General features: G+C 51.4%; 1 protein-coding gene across 2 annotated transcripts; it reads left to right on the forward strand.

Annotated features, from left to right (window-relative positions):
- Positions 1-811: 811 nt before the first annotated feature.
- AIF1L (allograft inflammatory factor 1 like) lies at positions 812-24065 on the forward strand. 2 transcript variants are annotated; one of them, XM_077836079.1, is made up of 6 exons: positions 813-985; positions 1112-1173; positions 11350-11416; positions 16794-16835; positions 18954-19116; positions 21987-24065. In XM_077836079.1, the coding sequence occupies exons 1-6, from the start codon at positions 955-957 to the stop codon at positions 22072-22074; spliced, it is 453 nt and encodes a 150-aa protein (XP_077692205.1). In that variant the 5' UTR covers positions 813-954; the 3' UTR covers positions 22075-24065. The 2 variants fall into 2 exon arrangements, with proteins under 2 accessions (XP_077692206.1, XP_077692205.1); XM_077836080.1 differs by lacking the exon at positions 16794-16835 and having other exon boundaries at positions 812-985.
- The last annotated feature ends 1042 nt before the right edge of the window (positions 24066-25107 follow it).

Raw genomic sequence — 25107 nt, forward strand, 5'->3', positions numbered from 1 at the left:
GGAACACATGACTTATGAGGAGAGGCTGAGGGAACTGGGATTGTTTAATCTGCGGAAGAGAAGAATGTGGGGGGATTTAATAGTTGCTTTCAACTACCTGAAAAGGGGTTCCAAAGAGGATGGATCTAGACTGTTCTCAGTGGTAGAAGAGGACAGGACAAGGAGTAATGGTCTCAAGTTGCAGTGGGGGAGGTTTAGATTGGATATTAGGAAAAACGTTTTCACTAGGAGGGTGGTGAAACACTGGAATGCGACCTAGGGAGGTGGTAGAATCTCCTTCCTTAGAAGTTTTTAAGGTCAGGCTTGACAAAGCCCTGGCTGGGATGATTTAGTTGGGGATCGGTCCTGCTTTGAGCAGGGGGTTGGACTAAATGACCACCTGAGGTCCCTTCCAACCCTGATATTCTATGATTCTATGATCCTGGTGTCTTCCAAAGCTTATGGAGGGGTCTAGGTGAGGCGGTGGCTGGTGCATAACCTCAGTTTTCGCTGGGCTGATGGGGAGGCCAGCGTTATTAGCCCCTGCAGCAAAGCGGTTTGCGAGACCTTGTCAGTTTGCTGCTTCAGTCCAGGCCCAACCAGCCGTCTGCAGCGGTTCCTGAAAAGCCGGCGGCTGGCAGGGCCCGAGCCTTGGGCTGGCTAGAAACGCTCTCTGGAGCCCTGGCCCCTTCCAAGTGCCCGCTGTGGGCGCTCTGCAGAACCGACTCCAGGAGGAGGGGCGGGGGAGGGAGGCAAGGGAAGGGTTAACCCCTGCCTGGCTCCGGCAGCGGGCAGTGCCTGGCCGGTGCATGCTTTTGCCTCTTCCAGCAGAGGGGCCGCTGAGTCACCAGGGCCCCGCTTGGTGAATGGCTGCGCTCAAGAGGGGCTGGGCTGCCCTTCCGCTCCCGGCTCGCAGCTCGTCCCGCTCCGCAGTGCAGCCAGCCCGGCCGGCGGGAGGGCGCGGGGCAGCTCAGCATGGCCGTGACCCTCAACAGCCGCTTCCAAGGTAAGCGCGCCCCGAGCCCGGCGCCTCCGGGGCGCAAGAGAGCCCGCGCAGCCCCCTGCGCTGCCCCTGCGCTGCGCTGCCCGGCCCCCGCCCCACCCCGCTAATGCCCCTCTCTTCCCGGCGCAGGAGGCAAAGCCTACGGGCAGCGGAGAGCGCAGCAGGAGGGGCGGCTGGAGGAGATCAACAAGGTAGGAGGCGAGCCGGCGTGGGGCGGGGGGCGCCGGCCAGGACGGAGCCGGGCGCGCTGGAGAAGCTGGGTGCACGGGGCGGGGGGGGGACCTGGCCAGAGCGTCCATGCGGCGCCCCTCGGGGTGGGGAGCTGGATTGCGAAGGGGCTTTGGGAAGGCGAGCTGCTCTGGGGGGGGGGTCCTCCCCTGTGGGTGCTGGTTTGCCAGGGTCTGAGCTGCTCGCTCCTACCTGCGGCTGCTGGGAAGGGGGCTGGGGGGTTGCGGTCCCAGCCGCCTCTGCTCCGGCTCCCCCCAGCTGGGGCCGGGACAGGCCGCCCCGCAGCTCCACGTGGCTGGCGGGAGCCAGAAGTTCCTGCTGCCCTGCGATTTCTGACACACGTCGCACGCGGCTCAACCTGCGTCCAGCCCAGGTCTCCCACGTGTGAACTGGAGAAAGGGGCCAAATCTTGGCTTCTGGCGTGGGTGTGTTTTGGGGGCATAGGTGTGTCTAGGTGCTTGCGCCACCCCTATCACACCCCCTGCCAGGCAGGGCCTAGCTAGCCACAGCTGACCTCTGGGGAAACTGAGGCACGGACCAATGATGTTACTTGCCAAAGTTGGGATGGGAAAGCCTGAACTTCAGTTCAGGACTCTACGCACAGGGACACGCTCCCCTACCTCAGTTACCCCGCTCGCTAGTAAAATCTGCTGAAGAGCCTCCTTCTAAAGCAATTCTAATGTGCCTCCCTCCAGCCTTGAGCTCATCCAGTGAGCCGTGCTAGGTGGGGGCCAGCGTGTTAGGGGTAAGGATGAATGATTTGTGTTTCTTCACTGAAAAGTTTTGAAATCCCCCTTTCCCCCTCCCCCATCAGATTCTCAGCTTGACACAACAATCAAACATGCACCGTTTCTTAAGACACCTTTTGTTAGTCGGAGTGACCGTGGTCAGTGGCGTTGTGTAGTGAAGGTCCTAGATCTGGCTCAGTCCTCCTCTTCTCCCTCCCTCCCCCCCCCAAAAAAAAAACCCCCAAAAAACAAAACAAAACAAAACACCTTTCCAAGCGTGTCACTAAAGCCCTCCAGCTCCTAAACTGGGCTGCAAGTGAGACCACTGCCTGTGCCCGGTGGGGAGAGCTGTCTGCAGACAAAGCCTGGGTGTCTCCCAGTGTAAATGGCAGCTGATCCCTTGGCTTGTGCCCTGTTTCGTCTCCCTTGTGGAGCAGATTGAAATGGTTAGGAGCCAGTTAAAGCTGAATCCTTCAGCTCGAAGCCCAAAAGTGACGAGAAGTCGGCGTGAACTAAGGGTCTGTGTAGAGAGCTGGGAGGGGAAGACGAAGGCGTTTGCAGGGGAAGGAGGCTGCAGGGGAAGAATCCATATGAGGGGGGCTGGATGGAGATCCGAGTTGGAGTGTTGGCTGGCAGGAGCGGTCTATGAAGGGGCACTGTTTGAGGTGGGGTGTGTGGAAAGACCAAAGTGTCTGTGGGGCCAGGCCCTAGTTAGTCTTAATTCTCACTGGGTTCTTTGTGTAACTGCCTCCTGTCTGGTGTCTGGCTTGCTTCCCCCAGCCCCAAATGGCAATAGACCTGCTGACCTACTCTCATGGCTCGAGGGACCCAGTCCTGCCCCAGCAAGGAGAGCCCCATCCCCACGGGCTGGCTCTGTGACTCTGGTATTAGGGGGCCATGGTAGTGAGTGAGGTGCCCAGCTGTCCTTCTGAGTGCTTCAGTCCCATTTCCCAGCGCACGTAGGGATCTTCAGAGACTATGGAAACTTGTGGACAGGTGAAGGAGGGTGTCTTCCCCAGCCTGCGATAGGGTGGGATGGGGAGGTGTCCAAAGCGGAGAGGTAGCTGGATAGAGCCGTACGGGTGTTCGCTGGCAGAGGGCCCAACAAAACAGAGCTGCCCCTTTGAGCCTCACAGAGCCCTGGGTGTGCTCTGCAGGCTGGGCAAGGTTCATACATCATGGGACCATTTGGCAGGATGGTGGGAATGAGCAGCCAGGCCTGTCCTCGCTCTTGGGTTGGTGGATTAAATCCTGGTCCCTTCCCAGCAGCTTCCCACTCCTGTCCTAGTTGCATAGCTCAGATCTGAGGTTATGTTTGAATAATCCAACCAGACTGAACCAGGACCCGAGCAGAGGAGCCCGTGCAGGTAAAACAAGTATAAACGGCCCTCTTCCCCACAGACCTCAGTGCTGCTGTGGCTTCAACAGGGGCAGCAGCAAACCATGAGGTATGCAGTAACGCTTCCCCATAAACCACAGTGGTGCTGTGCAGGGAGTGTGGCTGGCCTGAGAAGAGGGCAGGGGTGTGGCAGCCAGGAGGGAATGGAGCTGGCCTGAGCCTGGGATGGAGATTGGTCTGGTGTGGGGCAGGAATGGGTGGCTGGGGCAGGACGGCAAGGTGAGGAATGGGGAATCTGTATTACGACCACAGCCACTGGCCGTGAGTCCAGCGTTGTGTCCCCTCGGGCCCTGTGGTCCCTAAGCAGGTGGTGCTGAGGCAGAGGAATGCCTTCAGGGGGCCGGTCTCCGACAGTCGAGAGATCAGAGGTACGTTCAGTGGGAGGGATGGGGTGGAGGTGGGTGCCTTTTCCTCTCCTTCAGTGGGCTCCCTGCACACTCTTCTGGCCTGATCTAACCTGTGCTGGGCACATGGCTGGTGCCAGGCGGGCACTTTGAGAGAGGCCCCATTGCACTCTACCCTGAAACTTAGGCCTGTTTTCTCCACAGCCAGTGGCCCTTGGAGGAGCACTTCCGCTGCAGGAGGTTAGGGCAGGAGACTGCAGGACAGCAAAGCTGGATCTACACAGGGGCTGTCTCTTGACAGCAACCCCCGAGCTAGCGGGCTCTTCCCCCTTCCTCACTACAAGGTGAGGACTGAAATCGTGTGTGTGGATAAGGGCTGGGCCTCTGCCAGGGACTGTTGTGTGCCAGTGGATGCTTTGTGGCCAGCTGCCATAACGGTCCCTGCAGGAGCGCGCCCTGGGAAGAATAGGAGCTATTGTTCTTGGGAAGGGCTTTCAACTTTCACCCCAGCCTGTACCGAGCTGTTCTGATTTCCTCTCCCAGGAGTGCACAGTTTCTGCCTCTTGTGAATGCTGACTTGGGTCTTTTCTCCATGCTCTGTGTAGCCAGTGGGTGAGCTCGGTGGTGGGGCCTCCGGGCATCCTGCAGACCTTGGCAGGGGGCTGGAGGGAGGAACAGCAAATCAAGGATTAGAGGGTTCAAGGGACCGTTAGGGTAAATGCCCTTGGTACCAGGGCTGGATGAGGTCCCTTTCCCTGGTGCAGTACAGAGGAGGCCCCTGGGCTGGAGTGGGAAACCTTCTCCTGTCCCAGAGACTAGGATACAAGATGGGTCCATCTTCCCCCCCCCACCACCTCTCTCCTGTCTTCCGTGCCCATGCCATGGACAGTAAGTGCCTTAATCTCTCAGGGGAGGTGCTTCATGGAGGAAGGGGAGTTGGGATGGTAAATGCTGGCAATAGGAAGCTGGCTGGGTTAATTCTGGGTGGCTTTGGCACTTTACCAGACTTCCTGCTGTTCCACCTGTCAGGAGGCCCATAACGAGTGGGCTGGAGGCTAGGAAGAGAAGAGGGTGTGGGGTGAAGGGGCACGTCCATGAAGGGTCTCAAAGGCTGTGGGGGCGTGTAATGGATTCTGAGATGGACAAAAGCCAGTGAAGGCTTCAGGGAGGAGGGTGACAACATCTGGAGCTCATCCAGGCCAGCACCTTCAATCTGAGCATCTCTTGAAAAGGCTGATGAACCTTCCCAACCCCCATGGGGATGGGGAGTGTCATCTCCATATTACAGGTGGAGAAACTGAGGCGCAGAGGGGAAATGACTTGCCCAAGGTCGCAGAGCAAGCCTGTGGCATAACCTGGAGTAGAACTGAGGTGCCCCAATCCCAATCTCTTGCCCTCAGTGTGTGCCAATGTATTGCACTTGGTGGGTTTCTCTTCTGGGTATGGATGAGAGCAGCCAGGATCTCTTGGACTGACTGAGCCCTGTAGAGTTGGGACCTCTGGAGACCACAGAGGAGGGGATTGGAGAGGACTTGAACCAGTGAGAGGCCTGAATAAGAGAGCACCTGGCAGAGGAGAGGTAGACACAGTGTCTGATGTGGGGGTGATTTAAGAGTGAGATACCAGGGCAGCTTACAGGGCTGGGAGATGTGGAGACTAGAGAGATTGGGGTCAGTTCTAGCACTGCCTGATATCCAGGGGCAACTGCGAGATTTGGGGCTAAGAAGGCTGAGGAAAGAGCTACGTTCTGCTCTCTAACCTCCCCCAATCGCACCTGGAAGTGTCAAGGGCCAGGACTCTGGAAAGCTGCTCTTCCCAGAACCCTCTGACACTTTGAGCTGGGGTAGTTTCAGCCCATTGCACTGAGTGGGAACATTCTTATGACTTGTGCCACCCTCATTCTGCGGCAGGAGTCTCCTTGTAGGGAGGTTTGGGTGTCTGAAATGCAACGAGCTTGGATTTCCTTGGAGAGCTACTTAATGCCCTTGCTGGCTTCTCCCTCCCCACTTTAACACCTCTCCTGGGCCTGAGTGTTAGGGTGTGCTGCCCTGAGTGTTAGGGGTGCGTGTTCTGTGCACACAACTGCTGCATGAAACAGGCTGCAAACAGCCTGCAAATACTGCGGGATTAATGGGCTGGAACAGCTGCGGGCAGTTAACCCTGCTCTGCTCTTCTTGACCAGCCTCTGTACTTCCTCTCTTCACTGAGGGTGAGGTAGGGTAGTTGTTTTTTGCCTTTTTAAAAATCTGATCAGCTGTGCAACTGCAGAGATTTAAACCTCTCCAAATCCTCCCAACTGTAACATAGCTGGCATACCAGGCTGTGCAGATGGCATGGCGGGGTTGCCCTCGAGAGCCAGCCCGGACCGTATATGGAAAAGGAGAAACTTTCTCCAACTTTTTCTGAGGGGATTTTCCAGCCTGCAAAATCCCCAGGGCTGCAAACAAGCTCCATTAAGCAGGATAGAGATCTGTTAGGAGCACCTATCCTCACTCCCTAGCAGGCTTGGGGAGAACAGTCAGGGATGCCACCTGGGAAGCTAACAGCTTGTCCCCTCTGGACTCTGCTGTCAGAAGCTGAAATGGTGCACTTAGCACTCTCCTGACTCCTGTGTGGATAAGGACCTCTGGCAGGAAGCCATTCCCCACTGCTGACTCCTGACTGCCAAAGGGCATTGAAGCTATCATTTCCAATGTGTTTCTTTCTTAGGGGACTGCTTTAGGGACTTTGACAAAAATGCCCCAGTTGAGGTCCCCGCTTCAAGGGGCAGTCTCAGCAGAGCCTAAGAATTCAATGGCCCGTTGCGACAGGCCCAGTGATGGGCACTCTACAAACACTATAAATGCTATAGGTAGATGGGCCTACCCCTCGTGAGGGACAGGCTCCTGTCTCCACTGCAGTTGGAGGTGTGATTGCAGCATGCGTAGGTTTGATTTCGCTTCGGTACCAATAGCAGTGAAGCCATAGCAGCGTGGACTTCCGCAAGAGCTAGCCACCCGAGTACACACCCAGGGTCCTGGGCAGGCTTGCACCATGCATGCTGCGGTGGCTTTGCTGCTCTTGGTTCCTGAACTAGGTAGCTCTCCACATGCTGCAATCATACCTCCATACCCTGAAAGGTCCAGGTGGGTTAGTGGGGTGGGGCTGAGGGGGTCTGTGCTTTTGCTACCCCAGTTGTATTGCAGTTAGAGAGGGCTTGTGCATCCAAGTCCATATGCCTAAAGAAGATGACCTCTAACCAAGAGTAGCTCCGTCTAATCTGTGCACTCGTGTGTCTCATTTGTGCACTTCTGCGTAGTAATAAGATGCTAGATAGGCAACTATGCCCCTAAAAGCTGGAGCCCCAGCAGAGGGCTCTGGGAGCAACCTTAACCGCTAGAGCAGAGCCCAAGTCGCCAGACCCTGGGGGTGGAATTCCTCCGTGATATTGTTAATGCCTGTTGTTCTTATCACAGTGGCTACAAACAGGAATTGTATACAGTGTTGAGGGTGGAATGTTTCCATTTGAAATGTCTTCCTTGTTGCTTTGCACATTCCAGACCAGGCCCCGTGAGGGTTGCTGGGCTGTGACTCTCACCCCCGGCTGATGAAATGCATTCCCCCCGCCCCTTCCCCAGCCCCAACTTCTTGTAGCAAGAGAACTGGCTGCTGACATCAAGATAGCTGAATATCTGCTGGGTCAGTGCCACTTGCTCTTATGTGTTGGCATCTGGGCACCTTCCCTGGCAACTTATAGCTGGCCTAGGGCAGCAGGAGTTGATGTCCTCCCATCCTAAATGCCTCTCCTTTTTCACCACCCCTCCATTCTGTGAGAAAAATATACCCACTGCTCTGCTCAGCATGTTCCGGCAGTAAGTCATGGGACTGGGAGTCAGGCCCTGGTTCTGTACTGGCTCTTCCACTCCCTCCTCTTGTGACGTCAGACAGGTCGCTTCTGCAGAGATTGTTTATACCCATAATAACCCTCCCTCCCAACACAGGTTCACTCTGTAGCCTGCGAGTCTGCCACCGTGCCCCATGAGCTCTACAGAGGGTGGGCAGATGGTGTATGGGGATAGTGTGCTGCTGGAGTTCTGGATGAGATACGAAGCCAAGGGCATGACCACTTGTGTCCCTCACCGCTCCCCTGAGACTCTCTCTACGTATAGAACGCTAACCCTGATGACGTGGCTGAATTCCACCTTGAGTAATGGCATTCTGCCGCCCAAAACTCCCCTTGCACTTTCAGCTGGGTTCCAGGGCTGAACATAGTATTGAACTGGAGAGTGATACTCTTAGCTGGATCATTTTTTCTATTCAAGTGTGGTTCAAAGGGAACCAGACTGGTTTACATGGGTGAGGGGAAGGATCTGGGTGTGTTGCTTAGACCAGCTGTTTAAATTCTCAAGTGGAGGTGCTGTAGTGGTAACAGATGCTAATGCAACACTAGGCTGTATCAGGCAGCGTATGTTACACAAGCCTAAGGATACTGTGCTTTGCCACCTTTAGAGCAGTGTTCAGATCTGTTCACTGTAAAGAAAGGTCAGGTTAGGTTGCAGAGAGCATGGTTGGGAGCAGGGGTGGTGGTAAATGGAACAGGCAGGCTTGTGCATGAGGAGAACCTGAATAAAGTGTGGCTCACTGGTGGTGAGAGAATGATCCAGCGGTAACATGACTGAAATCTTTAGTGAGGGGCTTTTACACAGCAGAGCTGCTTGATCTCTCTGAGGTTGCTTGAGAGACCAGAGCTAAGGGACGTCATTCTGTTCTGTGTTGGTTCTTACACTCTGCTCATCACCATAAAATCTGAGCACCTTCGAGAGGTATGTTAAGCAATAACTAATTTAATTAGCAAGAGTTGAGAGGGACCCTATTAGAGATGGGGCTATTTAACAGAATGCAGATTTGGATCCACACTTCACCACTATGTACCTCAGTTTCCCAGTCATTAGGTGAGGATAACGATACTGACCTGCTTGGAGAGGCACTGATGAAAAGCACGGTGTGAGAGCGAGGTGTTACTATTCAGCCCTAGTGTGCTGATCCAGGCCTGTCTCTGTGCTATAAGTAAGAATGCCAGGAGCTGTTGGTACAGAGCAGGGATGGGATGGGCTCTGAGAGGGAGGAGGCAAGTATGGTAGGATTTTTTTAAAAAAGACTGCAATTGAATCATGTAGATGGGTTCTTGGTCAGCTCTGTGCTGGGGAGGAGCCAGCAGTGCATTTGGGGGTTTCCCCAGTGTGACCCAGGGACCTCTTGGTGCCAGCTGGCAGAGGGCACAGGAGTGCATAGAGTTTTACAGGCATCTGCTGGGCTGGATATATGCATAATAATTCACTAAAGGGTGGCATGTGAAGTCTCTATTGAAAGCCAGCAGCCACTTGGTTACCATAATCACTGTGACAAGTGTGTATGGGTAATATTGAAGGAGTTAGGTTTCTATGCTGAGAATTATGTTCTTAAAGCAGGTGACCAGGAGGGGACAAACTTTGAACATTCTTACGGCAGGGGGTAACGTGTCTGGTCGCCTGTGTGTTGTATGTCTCACAGTGGAGGCTGGTTTGCATCCTGAGCCAAATGCTAATCAAGAGGTTGCAAAAACCTTCAAGAGAGGAAATTTGCAGAAAGAAATAAACATCAGGAGGCGGCCCTGCTTACAAGTAAACCCAATGGGTTGTTGGGTTATAATGGGACACAGAGGTAGGTAGACCCTGGATATTTCCTTGGGAGGGGGGGAAGCTGATAGAATGACTTGTCTCACAAATGGAAGATCACAGCCAAACCTGGCTGTAAAATACTGAAAGGACTTGGGCTGAGATTTGCTCCAGATAGAAGACATGACAGTAACTGGTGCAGTAAGTCTAGGTTGTCAAATGCGTGTTCTGATTTTGTTTTATATGTAACTGTCTATTTCCAATATTTCTACTTGCTATCTCTTGAACCTCTACACGTTGTTAAATAGACATTTACTTGATTTCACTATCAACCTATCTAAGTGCTGTGTGTTAAGCAGAGCAATGATCTGAGAGGTAACAAGGAAGCTGGGGTGCACTGTTTCTTTGGAAGCAGTGAATCTGCGAATACTGGGAGTGTCCAGTGGATCAGGGACTGGGAGCTCTGGGAGTCGCTTGGAGGGCTCAGGGGTTGGAGTGTGCCTATCACTAACCGGTTGAGAGACAGCGGGGCCTGCAGAGGCCTAGTGGGCAGTGCTTGTGTTGCCTGTGGCCGGTGCAGTCATGGAGCTGACCTCCGATAGGTGGTAGCAAAGTGCCTCTCAGCCCTGGGTATCCCTGGGAAGCATCACATCCCACCCCTCCCACCATCCACGCTGGCCACTGCTTTGGGTGTGGCTGACTGGTTGTTTTCTCTCTTCTGAAACAGGTGTCAAATGTACTTAAAGCCCTAAAATCTCCAGACTAGAGATGGCTGAGTCAGCACCTGATGGTCCCAGAGCTGTAGGCTGAGACTTTCTGAGCCACCTCAGGGGTCCAGCAGCCTGGTTCCTATTTTGTTAGCAATAAAGGCTGTGTCCAGCAGGGTTGTAGGAAAGAACATGCGAGTTTCCAGTAATGTTAGTGACGACTGGGCATCCCAATACCTTAAGGCCAGGGGCCGCTTCTGCTACTCCCATGCGTTGCAGACACAAACTGTGTAGCCACGAATGTATGGAGTGTGCAGCAGCCTCAGCCCACTGCCCCTCAATCCCTTGGAGGGTCCTTGCCCCATACAAGCAAAAAAATAAATGGCAGCTGTTAATGATTGCTGCAGAGAAGAATGCTGAACACGAACCAAGTGACTAAATTCCTGGACGTTGGGTGGACATGGGAAGCTGGAAAAGAAGCGGAAGACCCTGCAGTTTGCAGCTGCAGGGAGTATATTGCCAGCAGAGGTTCGCTGGAGGGGCACAGCGGTGGAGCTTGCTGTCCAGATCCTTCTGTGTGCTGGAGCTCCAGGCTCTTCACCTTGCAGTGCTAAGGCACTTTAATAATAAAGCCGTGAGATGATGGCAGTGGAGCCTGGAGACATCTGCAAATGGATGAGCAGAACTGACAGGCATGCCACTCCTTCAGCGCTTGGGAGAACCTGTTTCCTGCCTCAGTGCATCAGAGGCACTAGCTGTGTCTCGCTAGTAAAAGGTCCTCTTAACTTAGTATCCGGTGTGCACCACGTCCTGAGTGAATCCAGGAGCTTCAAAGCACTGAGAGAACTGTGCTGGCTCTAAAGAACCAAAAGCCATTGGTGTGTATGCATAGAGGAGAGAGAGGTGAGGGGGTTGGAGTCTCTCATCTGCTACCTCAGACTCTATATGGCTATATCAGGAACACTGTTATCATGTCTGCCTATGGACAGAACTGAAAGGAATCCCCCGGCATTGCCGCTAGAACAGCCCCGGAGTTGCTGGTGCAATGAAGGTGTTGTCATTAAGACATCTCCAGGCACTGTGATTCCCTCTTGGTTCCCTAGGATTCTCGCTATAAGGGTGGGGGCAGGAACTGACTCATTTTAGATCTCTCCTGGCACTGATGATATTCAGCTTTGTAAACAGCATCTGTTTTTGACTTTTGGCAGTTAATTCCCCTCTTGGGTATTTATCTAGTCAAACACACATCCCATCTTAGACTTGCCCTAGGAGTTTTGAGGAGCTTTGCCTTGTGTTTTTAACTTTTGGGACTTTTCTGCCCCTATTAGGAATTTCTCTGTGACCCCAAGTTCAGTGATGAAGAAGATCTGGAGGAGAAACTTGCGGTGTTCAAAGGTGAGACTTAGCTGCCGCTCTCTGTCCCCTTTCACCTGTACTCTGTGTGCCAAGGGTAGCCTTTTCCCAGGAGCTGGGACCAGCCAGACTGTAGAAGTCGCTGCCAGAAGAGATAAGTGACTAAACTGAGATAACAGCCTCCTCACGTTTCAGACTAAGCGCTAACCTTCACTGTGACTTGTTTTCCCACAACGAGTCTTCACACACAGACACACACCCTCAAGTGGTCCCTCCGCAGGCACCTCTCACACAACTGTGGCAAAATAGTTACTCCTCTACGGGCAGCTCTGCACTCAAACATGTGTTCCTGTTTTCCAGCAACAGCACAGCTGCCATGCTAGCAATGGCTGCACCATTGCTTGAAAACAAGTACAGAATCTTCCAGTGCAGGCAAGGCCCTAGAGGGTGAGAAGGGGAGGAGAGAAAAAGTATTTCGATAGATCCTAGGAGATACTGAGCCAATAAAGTGATTGTAGCCATATAAGCACCTAGATTGATTGGACAAGTGAGTAGAAGCCTCTGCTACAAAGTTGGGCTCCAAACTTCCTCAGAATTGGAGGGTCTTGGGATCCCTATTTAGGTCGCTTGTCCCTCTTGTCTTTCCTAACACGGTATAGATTGCCGTCCAGCCCAACCCATTCCCTCCCAGACCCCTTCTCCTAGTCCAGTCCATATTGATGGAGTTTAGAGATGTGCCCCATCTTCATTTTCCACCCAAAACTCTCCTGTTCCTAGATCTGGGGTTTTGGTTTAGGCCTGGAATGGTGTTTTTTTTTCTTTTCTTTTTGCGGTGGGGAGGAGGGCAGCACAAAGCATGGATCTGCACGTGGGGCTCTCTGGGTGCGGGGTTTGGGCCCGTTTTGGGTGGGGCAAGTCTCACGCTGAGCTGTCTTGGCTGCCTCTGTTTCTCAACAGGCCGTTAGAATCATAGAATATCAGGAGGTCATCTTGTCCAACCCCCTGCTCAAAGCAGGACCAATCCTCAATTTTTGCCCCAGATCCCTAAATGGCCCCCTCAAGGATTGAACTCACAACGCTGGGTTTAGCAGGCCAATGCTCAAACCTTAGAGGATGTCTGTGTTGCAGCTGGGAGGGGGATTCCCAGAGGGGGTAGACAGACTCTCACTCTAGCTCCATTCGAACTAGCACACCAAAAATAGCAGCATGTCCGGCGGCTCGGGCTAGCCACCAGGCTCCAAGACTGCCCGATCCCCTAGATCCGAGCTCCGGTGGCTAACCTGAGCTGCTGCCCATGCCGAGCAGAGCTGGTGCAAGTCTGGCTCCCCGCACTGGGACTCGCACCTTCCAGCTGCAGTGTAGACAAACCCTTAAAGACCCTGCCCCCCAGGCCCTCCCCCCATCCCCGGGAGCCCTGGGAAAACATGCCTTCTGTGCCATACTCCCCTTGGTCGTCTGTCCTCACGCACACATGGCTCCTCAGCAAATAGGGGCCCATCTTTAGGGGCCCTGGGGCAGCTGCCTAACCTGCTTCCATTCCAGGCATTGGCTGCTTTTGACTTTGATCTCAGCCCTGGAGGGTGCTGGCTGGTGCCTTGCCCAGTGGAGAGTGAGGGAACTGGATGTCTCCAATTTCCCCCGGTTCTCCCTCCCTCCCACCCACTCCCATCACCTGCCTCTCCTTCCATTTTTGCTGAAACCCTGAATTATTTTCCCTCTGAATTGGGCTTTCTTCAAACATTGTGACTGTGGGTCACAGCCGCAGAACTCCCTGTAACAGGAGGCCTCGGCATCTCCTCCCCCCCCCCCGCCTCGTGCATTTGTCTCCATGGCTCGATGGCCTGTTCTGTGGGAGTCCCGCTCCCTGCCGCCAACACCTCCTCCAGCTTCTCCCAACAATCGGCGCATTGTGTGTCCCCCTCGCCCAGCTGAGCCAGAGAGTCTCAGGAGCCCCTGTGCAGAAGCGGTGTTTGTGTGAATGCGCTGGGGTTAGCAGGGCAGGATTTCACCCCATTGAATCCCAGCAGCATAGGATGAAAGAGAAACATGAACGTGTAGGCTCAGGCTCAGAGCGCCATGGTATAAAGCTGCCTCTGTTCTCTGCACTGCCTGTCAAACATCCTCAGAGGAACAGAGAAAATAACACACACACTGCGCACAGCAGACATGCAGTGGGGGACACGTTTCAGATTCGTATGCTGGGAGGAGTGACCCCAGTGCTTGGGCCTGGCCAAGTGACTCAGAGCCACAAAGAAGGGTGCTCCGAGTAGAGAATTAAACCTGCCTCTTGTCCCAAGAGCTGCCGTCCTAGTCCCTTACTGCTCTCTGTACCTCTGGCCCACCTGCCAGTCACAAGCTATTCCCCTGACAAGCCCAGGATTTCTGTTGGCGACTGAAAGGGGGCTTGCTGATGAGACATTTGTCAAGGTGGAAATTCCCTCCTGCAGCTGGTCCTCTGCTGCTCAGCCATAGGGGCAGTTCTAGCATCATGCCCTGGCCTGTGCTTGGTTAGGCCTCTTGCCCTGAGCTGAGCCACAGGGCAATGCAAAAAGAGCCAGCTATTTACCTGTTGCTGGTAGAACAAGGACATGGCACAATGAGCAATTAAACTGCAATTTGCCCGTAGAACAAGGAAATACTGTGATGGAGCTGGGACTTCCCTGTGCCGCTATAAATGACCTTGCTTAATGTTACAAAAATAAGGTGGAGAAGAGAGGGAATTTCTTAATATAGTGCCCACCACAGTGGTATCAGGGCATTGCTTAGAGCTTAGGGGCAGAAGAATGTAGCTTTGTCCATCCAGGAGTGTCCTCCTGAGCCTGGTACTGTAAAGCACAACAATACTCTGAAATAACAAGGAGTCCAGTGGCACCTTAAAGGCTATCAGATTTATTTGGGCATAAGCTTTCATGGGTAAAAACCCCACTTCTTCAGATGCATGGAGTGAAAATTACAGATGCAGGCATAAATATACTGACACATGAAGAGAAGGGAGTTACCTTACAAGTCTTTGTGGATACAGACTAATACGGCTACCCCTCTAATACTCTGAAATGATGCTGATTAATAATGAGCACTATCCAGCACTTGCCCAGGGGCTTTGCTGGCATGGGGAGACAATAACACAGCCTCTTCCCACTAGGAATAGCGCATCGCATAATGGGAATGCTTGTGGAACTAACTACATGGTAGCAACTCAAATGGTATTAGACATAGGCTGTTTTTCATAATAGAAAGTTATTGTAACGCATCTGTAGCCCTCTTATGCGTCAATTATTGCCATGCTGCAGACTATAGCAACTTGGAATTTCAAGTTGCCAGGAGCAACAGAATCTTCTGACCCAAACCAGACTCCTACCACTTGAGCTGGAGGAGAATCTCCTTTTAGAGGTTAGCAGTGTAGGGCCATGGACATAAAGATGAGTTCTGATTCTAGCTGCTAGAGGAAAATTGTGCATATACACAATAGCCAGTTCATTATACCAAGTGCCAAACAGTGGGTTTCAGTGGAATGCCTTTTCTGAAAAGTAAATATCCAGCTCTCCGTGCAGTAAGCCATCCCAAGCTGTACACTGTCTTGACTCTCCTGATTCTTTAGGTGTGTCAAAGGACACAATTTCTTCCCTCACTGGTTTTCCAACCATCCCTGCCCATTGTGCCTTAGTGTTTAACTCCAGAGTGAAGGCTGTCATTCAACCATCCAGTGGCTAGTTAGCTGACAGCTTGGGGCTAAATCAAAGAATTTGTGGCCCAATACATCTGCCTTGCACTGATCTTTCAGGAAACAGGATCATTTACCACATCAAACCAGTTATCCATCTACTCTAGAAACCAGATCAGCCAAGTAAAATACAGCAAGGCTCTGTCACATGATGAGGAGATATAGGCCTGCTGCACTACCCAGTGTGGAAAATACACAGTTCGCTAATGAGTGGTACGTGTTGCCCAGGTGCATTGCATGCACGGAGCTCCCATTAGCACTAACGAGCCCTATGCATTCACCCAGGGGCGACCCTGTCACAGTTCTGAATGGGGGGCTGTGGCACTAATTGGCACCTCTGAACTGGCATTTGGCCTAATTGGTTCTTAGTCCATCAAAAAGGCTTTTGTATCTTCAAAGCCCCTTTATGTGACCTGAGATCAGGTTCAATTGCAGAACCCCTGGCCCAGTTCTCACTCATGTCGTATATGATGTCTCCCATGGATCAGCGAATTCTGAAAGGCGTGTCTCTGCTGGTAATAGACGTGATGCCTCAAAGTTTAAAAAAAATGCACTCTTTGAAAATCTATTCAGTGTACGTTGTGTAATGGTTGCTAATGGCTGATCTCTCTCTGGTGATGGTGCTGCCTTTAAGTGGTGGGGCTAAAAATTTCTTGAAGAAAGAGCACTATCCTGTAAGAGCCGCTGTGCCTCGAAGAGGGGATGAATTCATGACATGGGCAGGCCTGCCTGGATCTCTTGTCTCCCTGTGAATCCTATGGACAGGTTACCCCACCCAGTGGAGCAGTGCCCCTTCCAAGTCATCAAGAAATCAGACCTAAGCGACTGGGGAAAAATCAGCCCTTTACCTGTGCAATACTGTATTAATGTAAATCCCTCCTTCATACCACAATGTCCTCATCTGTATCTCGTTACCTTGGTCTGCCACTGGCCACTGCTTTGTACCATGTCTCTTTCTTTCCTTTCCCTGTAGGAAAGGAATCACGACGGAAGTCATTACTGAGCTTTAGAGCCCATTGAGCCTGTTTTCAAGGCTGGGCACTAACCCCAAGAGCTTGGACATTTGTGTCCCTGAGTGACCACCCCGTGGTGGTATTAGGCACATCACTCTTTGTATTCCAGTAGCAGTTGGAGCCCCCCGAGCTGAGATCAAGGCCCCATGGTGCTAGGTGCTATACGTACACGGTCAGAGGCATTCCCTGCCCTGAAGACTTTACAGTCTGACTAGGCAGATGGTTCTCAGGTGGCAAGGGAGACACAGGCACAGAGAAAAATAACTTTCCTGAGGTCCCATAACAGATCATTGTAGAACCAGGACTAGAAGTCAGGTCTCCTGACTCCCAGCTCAGTGCTGTATGCAGTAGGCCTCACCATCTTGCTTCCTCCCCTACCCACACACAATAGTGCAACTGTTAGGCATTTTGGGGTGTGGGGTTCTTTGCCTTCCTCTGAAAGGCTTGGTTGTTGCCAGCTTCCGAAGAGTCATGTGGTGCAAGACTAGCTGGCAAATGATCCATTCCAGTATAACCACCCTGTGTGTTTCATTGCATCCTCTTGGTGATCTAGCCTCTGTGCCCAGTCAGGGAGCAGTGCCACTCAGTGCTGTCCTCTACCTCAGCTGGGATGTGGAAGGAGCTGCCCTGAGAGCCTGCTGAAGCTGCTCTGATTTGCTAACTCCCTTCTGTGTGTCTCTTCCAGAGAAATACATGGAGTTTGACCTGAATAACCAAGGCGAGATTGGTGAGTGACCCCTTGAGGAACACATCAGTGCTGCTGGGCCAGAAGGAGAGTGGTCTGTTGGGGCAGACACTGGGACTACAAAGCATAAAGCCAGGGTTGCTGCTACTTTTACAAACTCTATCTCCAGGTGCTGATAAAGAGACCACGGGCTGCTCCCCCCAAATCTCTTGCCTGGTCCTGTGGAACCTTACTCTGTCACTTGGCTTCTGAGAGACTGACTCTGTCCTCACATGTCCAGCCTCCTGTCCATGGTCTGTCTGTCTGTCTTTCTCTCTCTCTCTCTCTCTCTCTCTGGGTCTCTCCTTGTCTGCTTCAAGCATTAGACATGTGTCTGCTCTTGGTCCCAAGCTCCCCTCTTTCTCCTGGATCTCTGCTCAGCCCTCTTGCTTCTCTTTCTGTTCTGGGCTCCTTTCCTCATGGTTCTCTCTCAGTAAGTATCAGGAAGAGTCATGGATTCCTATCCAGGGTTTTGTGCTTGGATGAGCCTGCAGCGTTAAGGCTTTGTTTGGTTTGAGGTGGAAACCAAGCAAAGCTCCTAGGTTTCCACCCAAAACCAAAGCTCGCTTGTCCTTGCCTACCTCCAGACTCTCTGTAGGGGGAGAAGGGGCTGTACCCAAGACCTCTGTAAGGTGAGGTCTAGGCTATGGAGCTGGGCCCAGTTTTCTGTTTTCACCTGCTGAGATCTCCCGGCTTAAGGTTTTTAAGGAAGGCTTTTCTCACATCTGGTAGTGGTGCTATCTTGCTCTTTCCCAGGGACAGGCCCCGGCAGCTGAAAAGAGATGAGGCCAAGCCACGGTGTCCAGATCCAGACTTTTGCAACGTTCAGGATTTGGGTCCCAGGTTTTGCCTTGGGCCCATCCCTGTTGCTAACTTACCCAAAGTACAGGGTATTCACTGTGTCTGTCTGTCTTGTTAGTTCCCTGCAAGCCACAGCCGCCTCTACCTCCTTTAGCTGATCCAGTGTCCCTGGTGGGCGGGGAGGAAGAAGGAGACCTGGCTCCTAACCCTGGTGCTGGTTAGGAGGAGGAAAGGAGCCTGCAGCTCATTGTTCAAGTGAGAACAATCTGAAGGAAATTGCCTCAGATTCTGCCTGAGGGTGGGGTTTTAGCACCACTTCCAAGGGGCCTGTTTGGGTCTGGCTCGGTTTCTTTAATATTGGTGCTTCTCTCTCTCCCTCCCCCCAATCTCCTCCCCTGCCGCTTGCCTCTACACTTCAGGAGAGTTGGAATCCAGAGACCCTTGTATCTACTCACAACAGGGTAGGGATGGGGAAACAGGCACAGATGCCATGATTAGCCCCGGATCATGCAGTGAGTCAGTAGCTGGGTTAGGATTAGAAGCGAGGGGTCTGATGCTATGCTGTGCCCTCAGATGGCTGCACCTCAAAAGTCAAAACCCAGTGGGAGGGGCTGCAAAGGTGGCTTTATACCACCTTAGCCCTGCGCTGCTCCAGGGCCACTGGCCTCAGCAAAAGTCAGAGCAGCCCTTAGCTGTCTAACTTGCAGCTTCCTCCCACCTTGGCACAACCTCTATGCTCAGGTTTATGGTGGGGGCTGTCTTATGTTTTACCTCAGGATAATCTCTAGTCAGTTACGGCCCCCGTACGCTTCCAAAGCAATGTTGTGGGGCCGAGGCAGGAGAGAGTGGTAGATCCTAACAGGAGGCTGAATTCACTAGTGTTTGAGGCACACGAGTATAATAGTATGGACACCACCGATACTTGTTTGGTAACTAAACGAACTTAGACATCACCCAGAGGAAAAATATCTGTAATTCTTGGTTTCTGTGGTACCTTTCTGCTGCTGACTGTCAGCCCTGACTTTTGCAAGAGCAGCATGGGGCTGCAAGGGATCTCTCCTGCATTATTTTTTTATTTTATACCTTGGAAACGTGAGGCACAGTGGCCATGGTCAGCAAAAAATGGCAGCTTAGGTTTTGCTGGATCTTTTGTTTTGGGTCTCGGAGTTGCCCATTGAGCATGCTTGGCTTGTAACTGAAGGGGTGAGGAGGACTGAGTTGTTAATGTAGATGTCCTGTATCCCGAAGGCTTATTAGTCACGTTCAGTGCTGCACTATCTCCCGCCGCCACCATTCCTGGCATGGCTCTTCCTCTTGCAGATCTGATGTCTGTCAAAAGGATGATGGAGAAACTGGGGGCTCCGAAGACGCACTTAGAGCTGAAGAAGATGATCTCTGAAGTGACTGGAGGGGTTAGCGAAACCATCTCTTACCAGGACTTCGTCAACGTGATGCTTGGCAAGCGCTCCGCCGTCCTTAAATTGTGAGTGTTGGCGGTGTTTGGGGGGCAGACAAAGGATGTGATGCTGGGATCTGCGCTCCACGCTTTGGAGGTTCGGGGGCCAGGTGCAGCAGGAGGCAGGGGCTGTTCTGCATGTCCCCGAGGGGCAAAGATGGAGCAAGAACCCATGTGTCCTAGACAAGCTGGGAAGCCTGAATGGGGAAAAGGATGAAGAATGTCTCTGGAAGGCAATGAGCAGAACGGCATCTCAAGGATGGAAGGAGTTGGGAGTCACTGTGGCGGGAGTCGGAGTCCAGCCAGGGTGAGGGCTGAGCCTGAGGGGAGGGGGGCTGAAGTTGTGGTGGCTCCAGGCCCCCTTTGCTTTCAATCTACCTTCCAAAGTTGGACCATGTGCCAGATCCAGGGGTAGGGCTGTCCTAAGTCTGTCACCACCTCATGCTGCCAGGAATGTGCTACAGAGGTGCCTGGTGTATCTGGAAGAGGCTTTGTCCTGCATTGACATGGCAGGGTTAAAGCAGCTCCAAAGCACACAGGACGCAGTACGCTGGAGTCCTCGGCCACTTGCCTGGTTGAGCTGTGGCCCGTCTCACAGCCCTCCTAGGTGGTGCGCCACACAGTCACAATAGGCCTATCATGGGGTGCCGCTGCAGCTCGAGTAGATGTACGCCAGCTAGCTTGATCTAGCTAGCTTGGGTGCCGATAGAAACGAAGCCACGGCACCACGCACCTCGGCACGGCTTGCCCAAGCCTGCCTGGAACCCTGGGTCATTACTCAGGGGGTCAGCTCTGTACTGTAGCCCATGCTGCCGTGATTCACTGCGCCGGTAACCGAGCTAGCTAGATTGCATCTACGTGAGCTGCTACGCTCTGTGATTGCAGTACAGACATAGCCTCGTACTCAGGCTGTGGCCTGGTGTGTGTCCACACAGGTGTTCCCCAGGGACCACCCAGGTCCTATCACGCTCATGCCCCAATCTAGCTGTAACCCTAGACGGGGGTGGGGGAGGCTAGTGTAGCGATTAGGTCTTTTTCGCCTCTCTCCCACCTGAGTCTGCCCGGGTTTGCAGGACAGTAGGTTCCCTCTTGCTTTCCTGTCTGAAAGGCGTCCGCACTGAACTGGGAATTCAGCGACCGTGCAGAGAAGCAGGGAGGCTCCTGTCACTTGCCTCTTTCTACAGAGTCCCCCTTCCCATCTCCTCACATCCATTCCAGAGTCCCCCCTGCCTGGTGCCAAGATTTTCCTTGTTCCCTTGGCACCGGAGCGGGTGGAGAAGGCACGTTTGAAGCAGTGCATGCGGGGGAGGGGAGGCACTTCTACTGTGGTATGAGCCACTGGTGTAAGCTTCTCACAGCCTTTTGTGCCCTCCTGACAAGGGCGGTGAAAGCCCTGCTGTTGTAACAAATGGATTCTGGGCACCAGCTTGGCTGCCCCTAGCAGTGGGGTGGAGTCTATGGGCTCCTTCCCCACCCTCCTCAATCCTCTCTGCCTTTCATGGCCACCAACCATGCTAGCACTGCTTTTGTGCTTAACCGAGATGGATAGATGGGGTCCTCTCTCCTCTGTGCCCCTCGTCCGTTTCTGAAGGATACCTCTAGCGCGACTGGCTCTCCAAAGTGGATGTTAAGGGAATCATTTTATTTCCCACACCAGCAGAACAATTGCCATTAATCTGCTGTGTATTTATGGTGAGGGAAATCTTTACCACCCCTCTCCCCTTAACTGCCCTTGGTTAGTATGTTAGTGAAGGATGTTTCTGGAGTTTTCTCCCCCAGCGATGGATTTGTTCCTAATAGTTCCCTGACTCCTACCACAAATGCTCATGGCAACCCTGGCAACCTTCTTCCCCTGCTGAAGCCTGTTTGATACTCTCCATCCTCTGCCCCAATATGACTAGTTTTAGGTAGACAAAGACAGGTCCCTTCTCAGTAGACACCCAAACAAGCATCCCATTGTCCTCAGGCCAGGGTTGAGTTTCTGCTCCAATTGTAAATGCAAAGTTCCAGGCCCAGCAAAAGCCACCAAACCAAGATAGCAGCTGCCAGCTGCTAAGTGGCTACAATTCTTAGGGAGGAATAAAGCAGTGACAGTTTAAAAAGCATTCTGGATTCTCTTTCCAGTTACGGCCCCACCCAATCGGCAGTCACTCCTCCTCCTTCTCCAGCACACAGTCGCTGTGGATTGCTTGTTGTTGCTTCTGAATGTGCGTGCAGTGTAGTTTCCAGGGGGTGGCTAGTTATGCTATCCAATGCACATGTCTGTAGGCATAGTGTATTAGAAGCAGTGATCTGCCATGTGTTCTCAATCAACTTCAAGTGGCTGCTTAAAGTTAACATACAAATCCCTTGCGCTCTCAGATGGGAACCAAATGGGCGACTTTGCAAGTGACATTCAAGGCACAACTTTTATGGCTGCTTCAAAAATGAGATACTGTGCCTTGTACTGTGTTGGCAATACTGCCCTCTACTGGCTACAGAGTAGTGGTGGCGATGGGGAAATAGCACAGCCATATTTTTGCAGCTTAGAGTGGATCAAGAAAAACATAAACCAGTTACTATTCTGCACATCTATAAGGCCTTGCATCTGGGGATCTCCGAGCACTTTGCTGGCATGTATTGAGCCTCACAACACTCCTGTGCAATGTAGAACATCTCTGTTTCACTGTTAGGGAAATGGATACGCGGAAGGGTGAAGACACTGCCCAAAGTATGTCGGGGCAGAGCTAGGAATAAAACCCAGGAATCCTGACACCCAGTTTTGCATTCCAACTACTGGACTTTCTAGCACAGGAGAAAGACCTTGTTGTTTTCCAACAGATGTTGTCGATCCTGGTGATGGGTTAAACTTTCACCCGTTTTCTTAACTCATGCTTCTGACTGTTTGTTTTTTCCAGAGTCATGCTGTTTGAAGGAAAAGCCAATGAAAACATCCCAAAGCCTTCTGGCCCACCTCCAGAGAGAGATATTGCCAGTCTTCCCTGAAGGCAATAGGCTGAGAGCCAAATCTGTCAGCACCATGGTGGTCTGTAAGGAGGGTTACCTGTTTTGTTACTTTTACATTGGTCAGTCTTAGTGATAGAAACTAATCTGCCTTAGAAGAGGAATGACAAGGGAAGCCCAAGGACCCCCAGTCCACAGGTAGCTGTCTCTTTGCTGCGTCCCCTAGCCAGTTTCATCGGTAGCAAAAGTGTAAATGTGAAACCAAAAATAACTGCAACCCCACCTGTGGTTCTCAGGTGAGAAATTGCTGATATTTCTCTGTGGTCTCTAGCATGGATCTCTCTGCTAGAAAGGGCTGCCTCCTTTTGAACAGGTGGATCCTGAGCCACAATGAATCAAATGCCGAATCTGCATTCGGCACAGAGCATCCTCCAGTCACTCCCATGGGAAATTGGTATGTTCTTAACATGGCCTTGCTGCCAGTCACTACCTTGCTATCTGTGTCTCCTGAGGCTGCTGTTGAGTACTGCCCTGCCACACCTTGTAAAGTGCCTTCTCAGCTCTACCCTACGCCTCCATCCAGTTCCAGGATGCGCGGGATCTGGTGCCGAACTGGGATGGCTCTTTGGGGCCCTGTTTCCTTTCGTTGTTGATCAGGACTGTGGAAGAGATTTTGCTGGTGGTTACACCTTGCATGTGTCTTTTTGAACTAGGGTGCAAATCCATGAGAGTGCGGACCTGTTAAAGCCTCTGGGTGAGATCCTGGCCCTACTGAAATCAATGGGAATTTTGCCATTGACTTTCTAATGAGGCCTGGATTTCCCATTCTCTCTTGCAGTTCTAAGGCAGGCAAAATTCTCACTGACATCCACCAGTATTTTGCCTGCCCAAGGTGCAAGATTTAAGCCCTAAGTGTACTTCTCAAGCTGTCTGCAGGAACATATAATTGTTTGCTTATATGGCAACTACTAAAGAATGCACAAGTAACTTAAAGAATTCCTGCATAGCTGTAACTTAAAGGAGCTCATAACAGCAGTGAGACTAAAAATAGGCAAGAATTGCCCTCCCAATCACAATCACTGGCCTCCAACCAGAAGACAACAAAAAACTTCCATCTTTGACTATGGTGCAGGACAGAGAGCAAGCACCCCGTAGGGTCCCTCTTTGACCAAGGGGAATAAGCCCTTGCAACTGTGATCTCCTTTTTAGAAGCTAGAGAAACTATTCTGTTAAGTCATCTGTGGTAGAAGCTGTGGATCCATTGTCTGCTTATATTTATATAGTTAAAATGTAAACTTCATAATATATTGGGTTTGTTTTCCTTGTAATGTGAATAAGTGGCTGGCTTCTGAAGCTTGCAGCCTTCCTCTGCTCCACTGACTGATCCGTTCAAGTGCCTAGAATAAATCCCGTTTTAACAGCCAGTTGGAACTGGCTGTTATCTTGCACCTGAAATATTGGGGTGGTGGGAGAATGAGCCCAGCTTTTTTGCCTTCGAATTTTACAGAAGAGGCCTGTGATGTGCTGAACCTGTAGGTCAAGGAAATGGGACTCCAGTCTGAGTCTTTAAGCTGTTCCAGAAGAACTGTGGATGAGTCTGTTTGTGCATATTGATGCCCTCAAAACCTCCTAAATTAGACATTGATCCTCCAAACATACTCCTTCCTATGTGCTTGAATTTACTCACATGCAGAGTCAGTTGATTTCAATGGGACTACTGTGCGATTAAAATTGAGCACGTGAACTTTTTTTTTTATGGGAACAGGGATCTTATATCTCACTTTTGGGGGTGGGAAAGACTCCCCTGCATACCAGAACTTAGATCTAGCAGGACTGTGCTCTGGACATTGAAGTGTTCGTTGCTGTGTACTCTGTATTTACAATGCTTGGAACGTAGTTGTTTGCCCCTGGGGTTTCATTGCTTATCGTGTTTCTTCCCTCCCACTCTGGCTTTTTTTTCCTTTGTCCTTGGCAGCTTTTAACTTTTGTGGTTTTTTAAATCATGCCTTAAATAAAAACAGATACCCAATTTATTGTTTGGAACTCTAACTTGTCTTATTGCGCCTGCTAAAGGCTGCCCTTTTTAAAAAATGCCTTGCTATTCTTGTTCGTCTCAGAACGGCAATGGAGAGAGACATTGTGGGTGAGGGCAGCACAGCTCTACTTGTACAGACTGAAAATAAATCTTCTGAAACTCTGTGAAGCAAAAGTGTATTTAATGTTGCTACTCCGGAGCCTTGTCTAAACTCAAGTTGTTCCCAATAAACGAAAACTTAGTTTTTAAATCAATTTAGTTAAAAGGGTGCAAATCCCAGAATAGGCACTTAAATTACATCAGTATAAGACAGGTGAAAATCATTTAAGTCAGTAACTGATCAAATGCTTCAATGTTTGAGTTAAACAGTGCAAGGGAAGGTTTATTTTATTTTATTTTTTATAAAATCAAACATTCATGAAATAAATTTCAGGCTGCCTCCTGGCTGCTCACTTGCTTCAGGGTCACTGTTTGACATGCACACCTGTCTGGCAGGAGCAACAAGACTCTTCTGACAGATCTTCTCCACCCTCGCTTTTACAATAGTTTGGCTAAACCATCTGGGTCTCCATAAATAATCATCCAAGCAGTGACCAATCTTCATGGTTCCAGGAGATGGCAGGTGGATTTCTTTTCCATCATCACGGAAGGCTGAGTATGAGATGCCCTTTTGCCCCAGCATAGTGGGACATGGGGATGAGGCCTTGCCAGCAGCCTCTCTAAAGAATGTATATGTCTCGTTGGGGCCAGTGCAAGTTCAGAATGTATTGTTCATTTTTAAAAAGGGGGAAGGTTTACACTTGGAAGACTTTCTGACATTCTTACATGCTTCACGTAATACAGTGTGACATTTAATCCTTGCATCCAGGTGTGGAGTTGTGACTAGAACCTTTGTCCTTCAGCTCCCCCTGCCCAAAACAGGGTTTTACCACTCGATCTAGAGAGAAAATGTTTTAAGGGGTAGTAGTTGAAAGTGTTTTGTAGGCTCTAAAATGCCCATCAGGGTGATATAAACACATGCACTTGTACTACCTTACAGC

This window comes from Eretmochelys imbricata, chromosome 16 (genome assembly GCF_965152235.1).
Source record: "Eretmochelys imbricata isolate rEreImb1 chromosome 16, rEreImb1.hap1, whole genome shotgun sequence".
Lineage (NCBI taxonomy): Eukaryota > Metazoa > Chordata > Testudines > Cheloniidae > Eretmochelys > Eretmochelys imbricata.

Bases quoted from the DNA above. Each gene is read 5' to 3' on its own strand.
- AIF1L (XM_077836079.1), top strand. From the start codon at position 955: ATGGCCGTGACCCTCAACAGCCGCTTCCAAG. The intron at 986-1,111 runs GTAAGCGCGCCC...TTCCCGGCGCAG, and splicing joins CCTCAACAGCCGCTTCCAAG to GAGGCAAAGCCTACGGGCAG. The intron at 16,836-18,953 runs GTGAGTGACCCC...TTCCTCTTGCAG, and splicing joins GAATAACCAAGGCGAGATTG to ATCTGATGTCTGTCAAAAGG.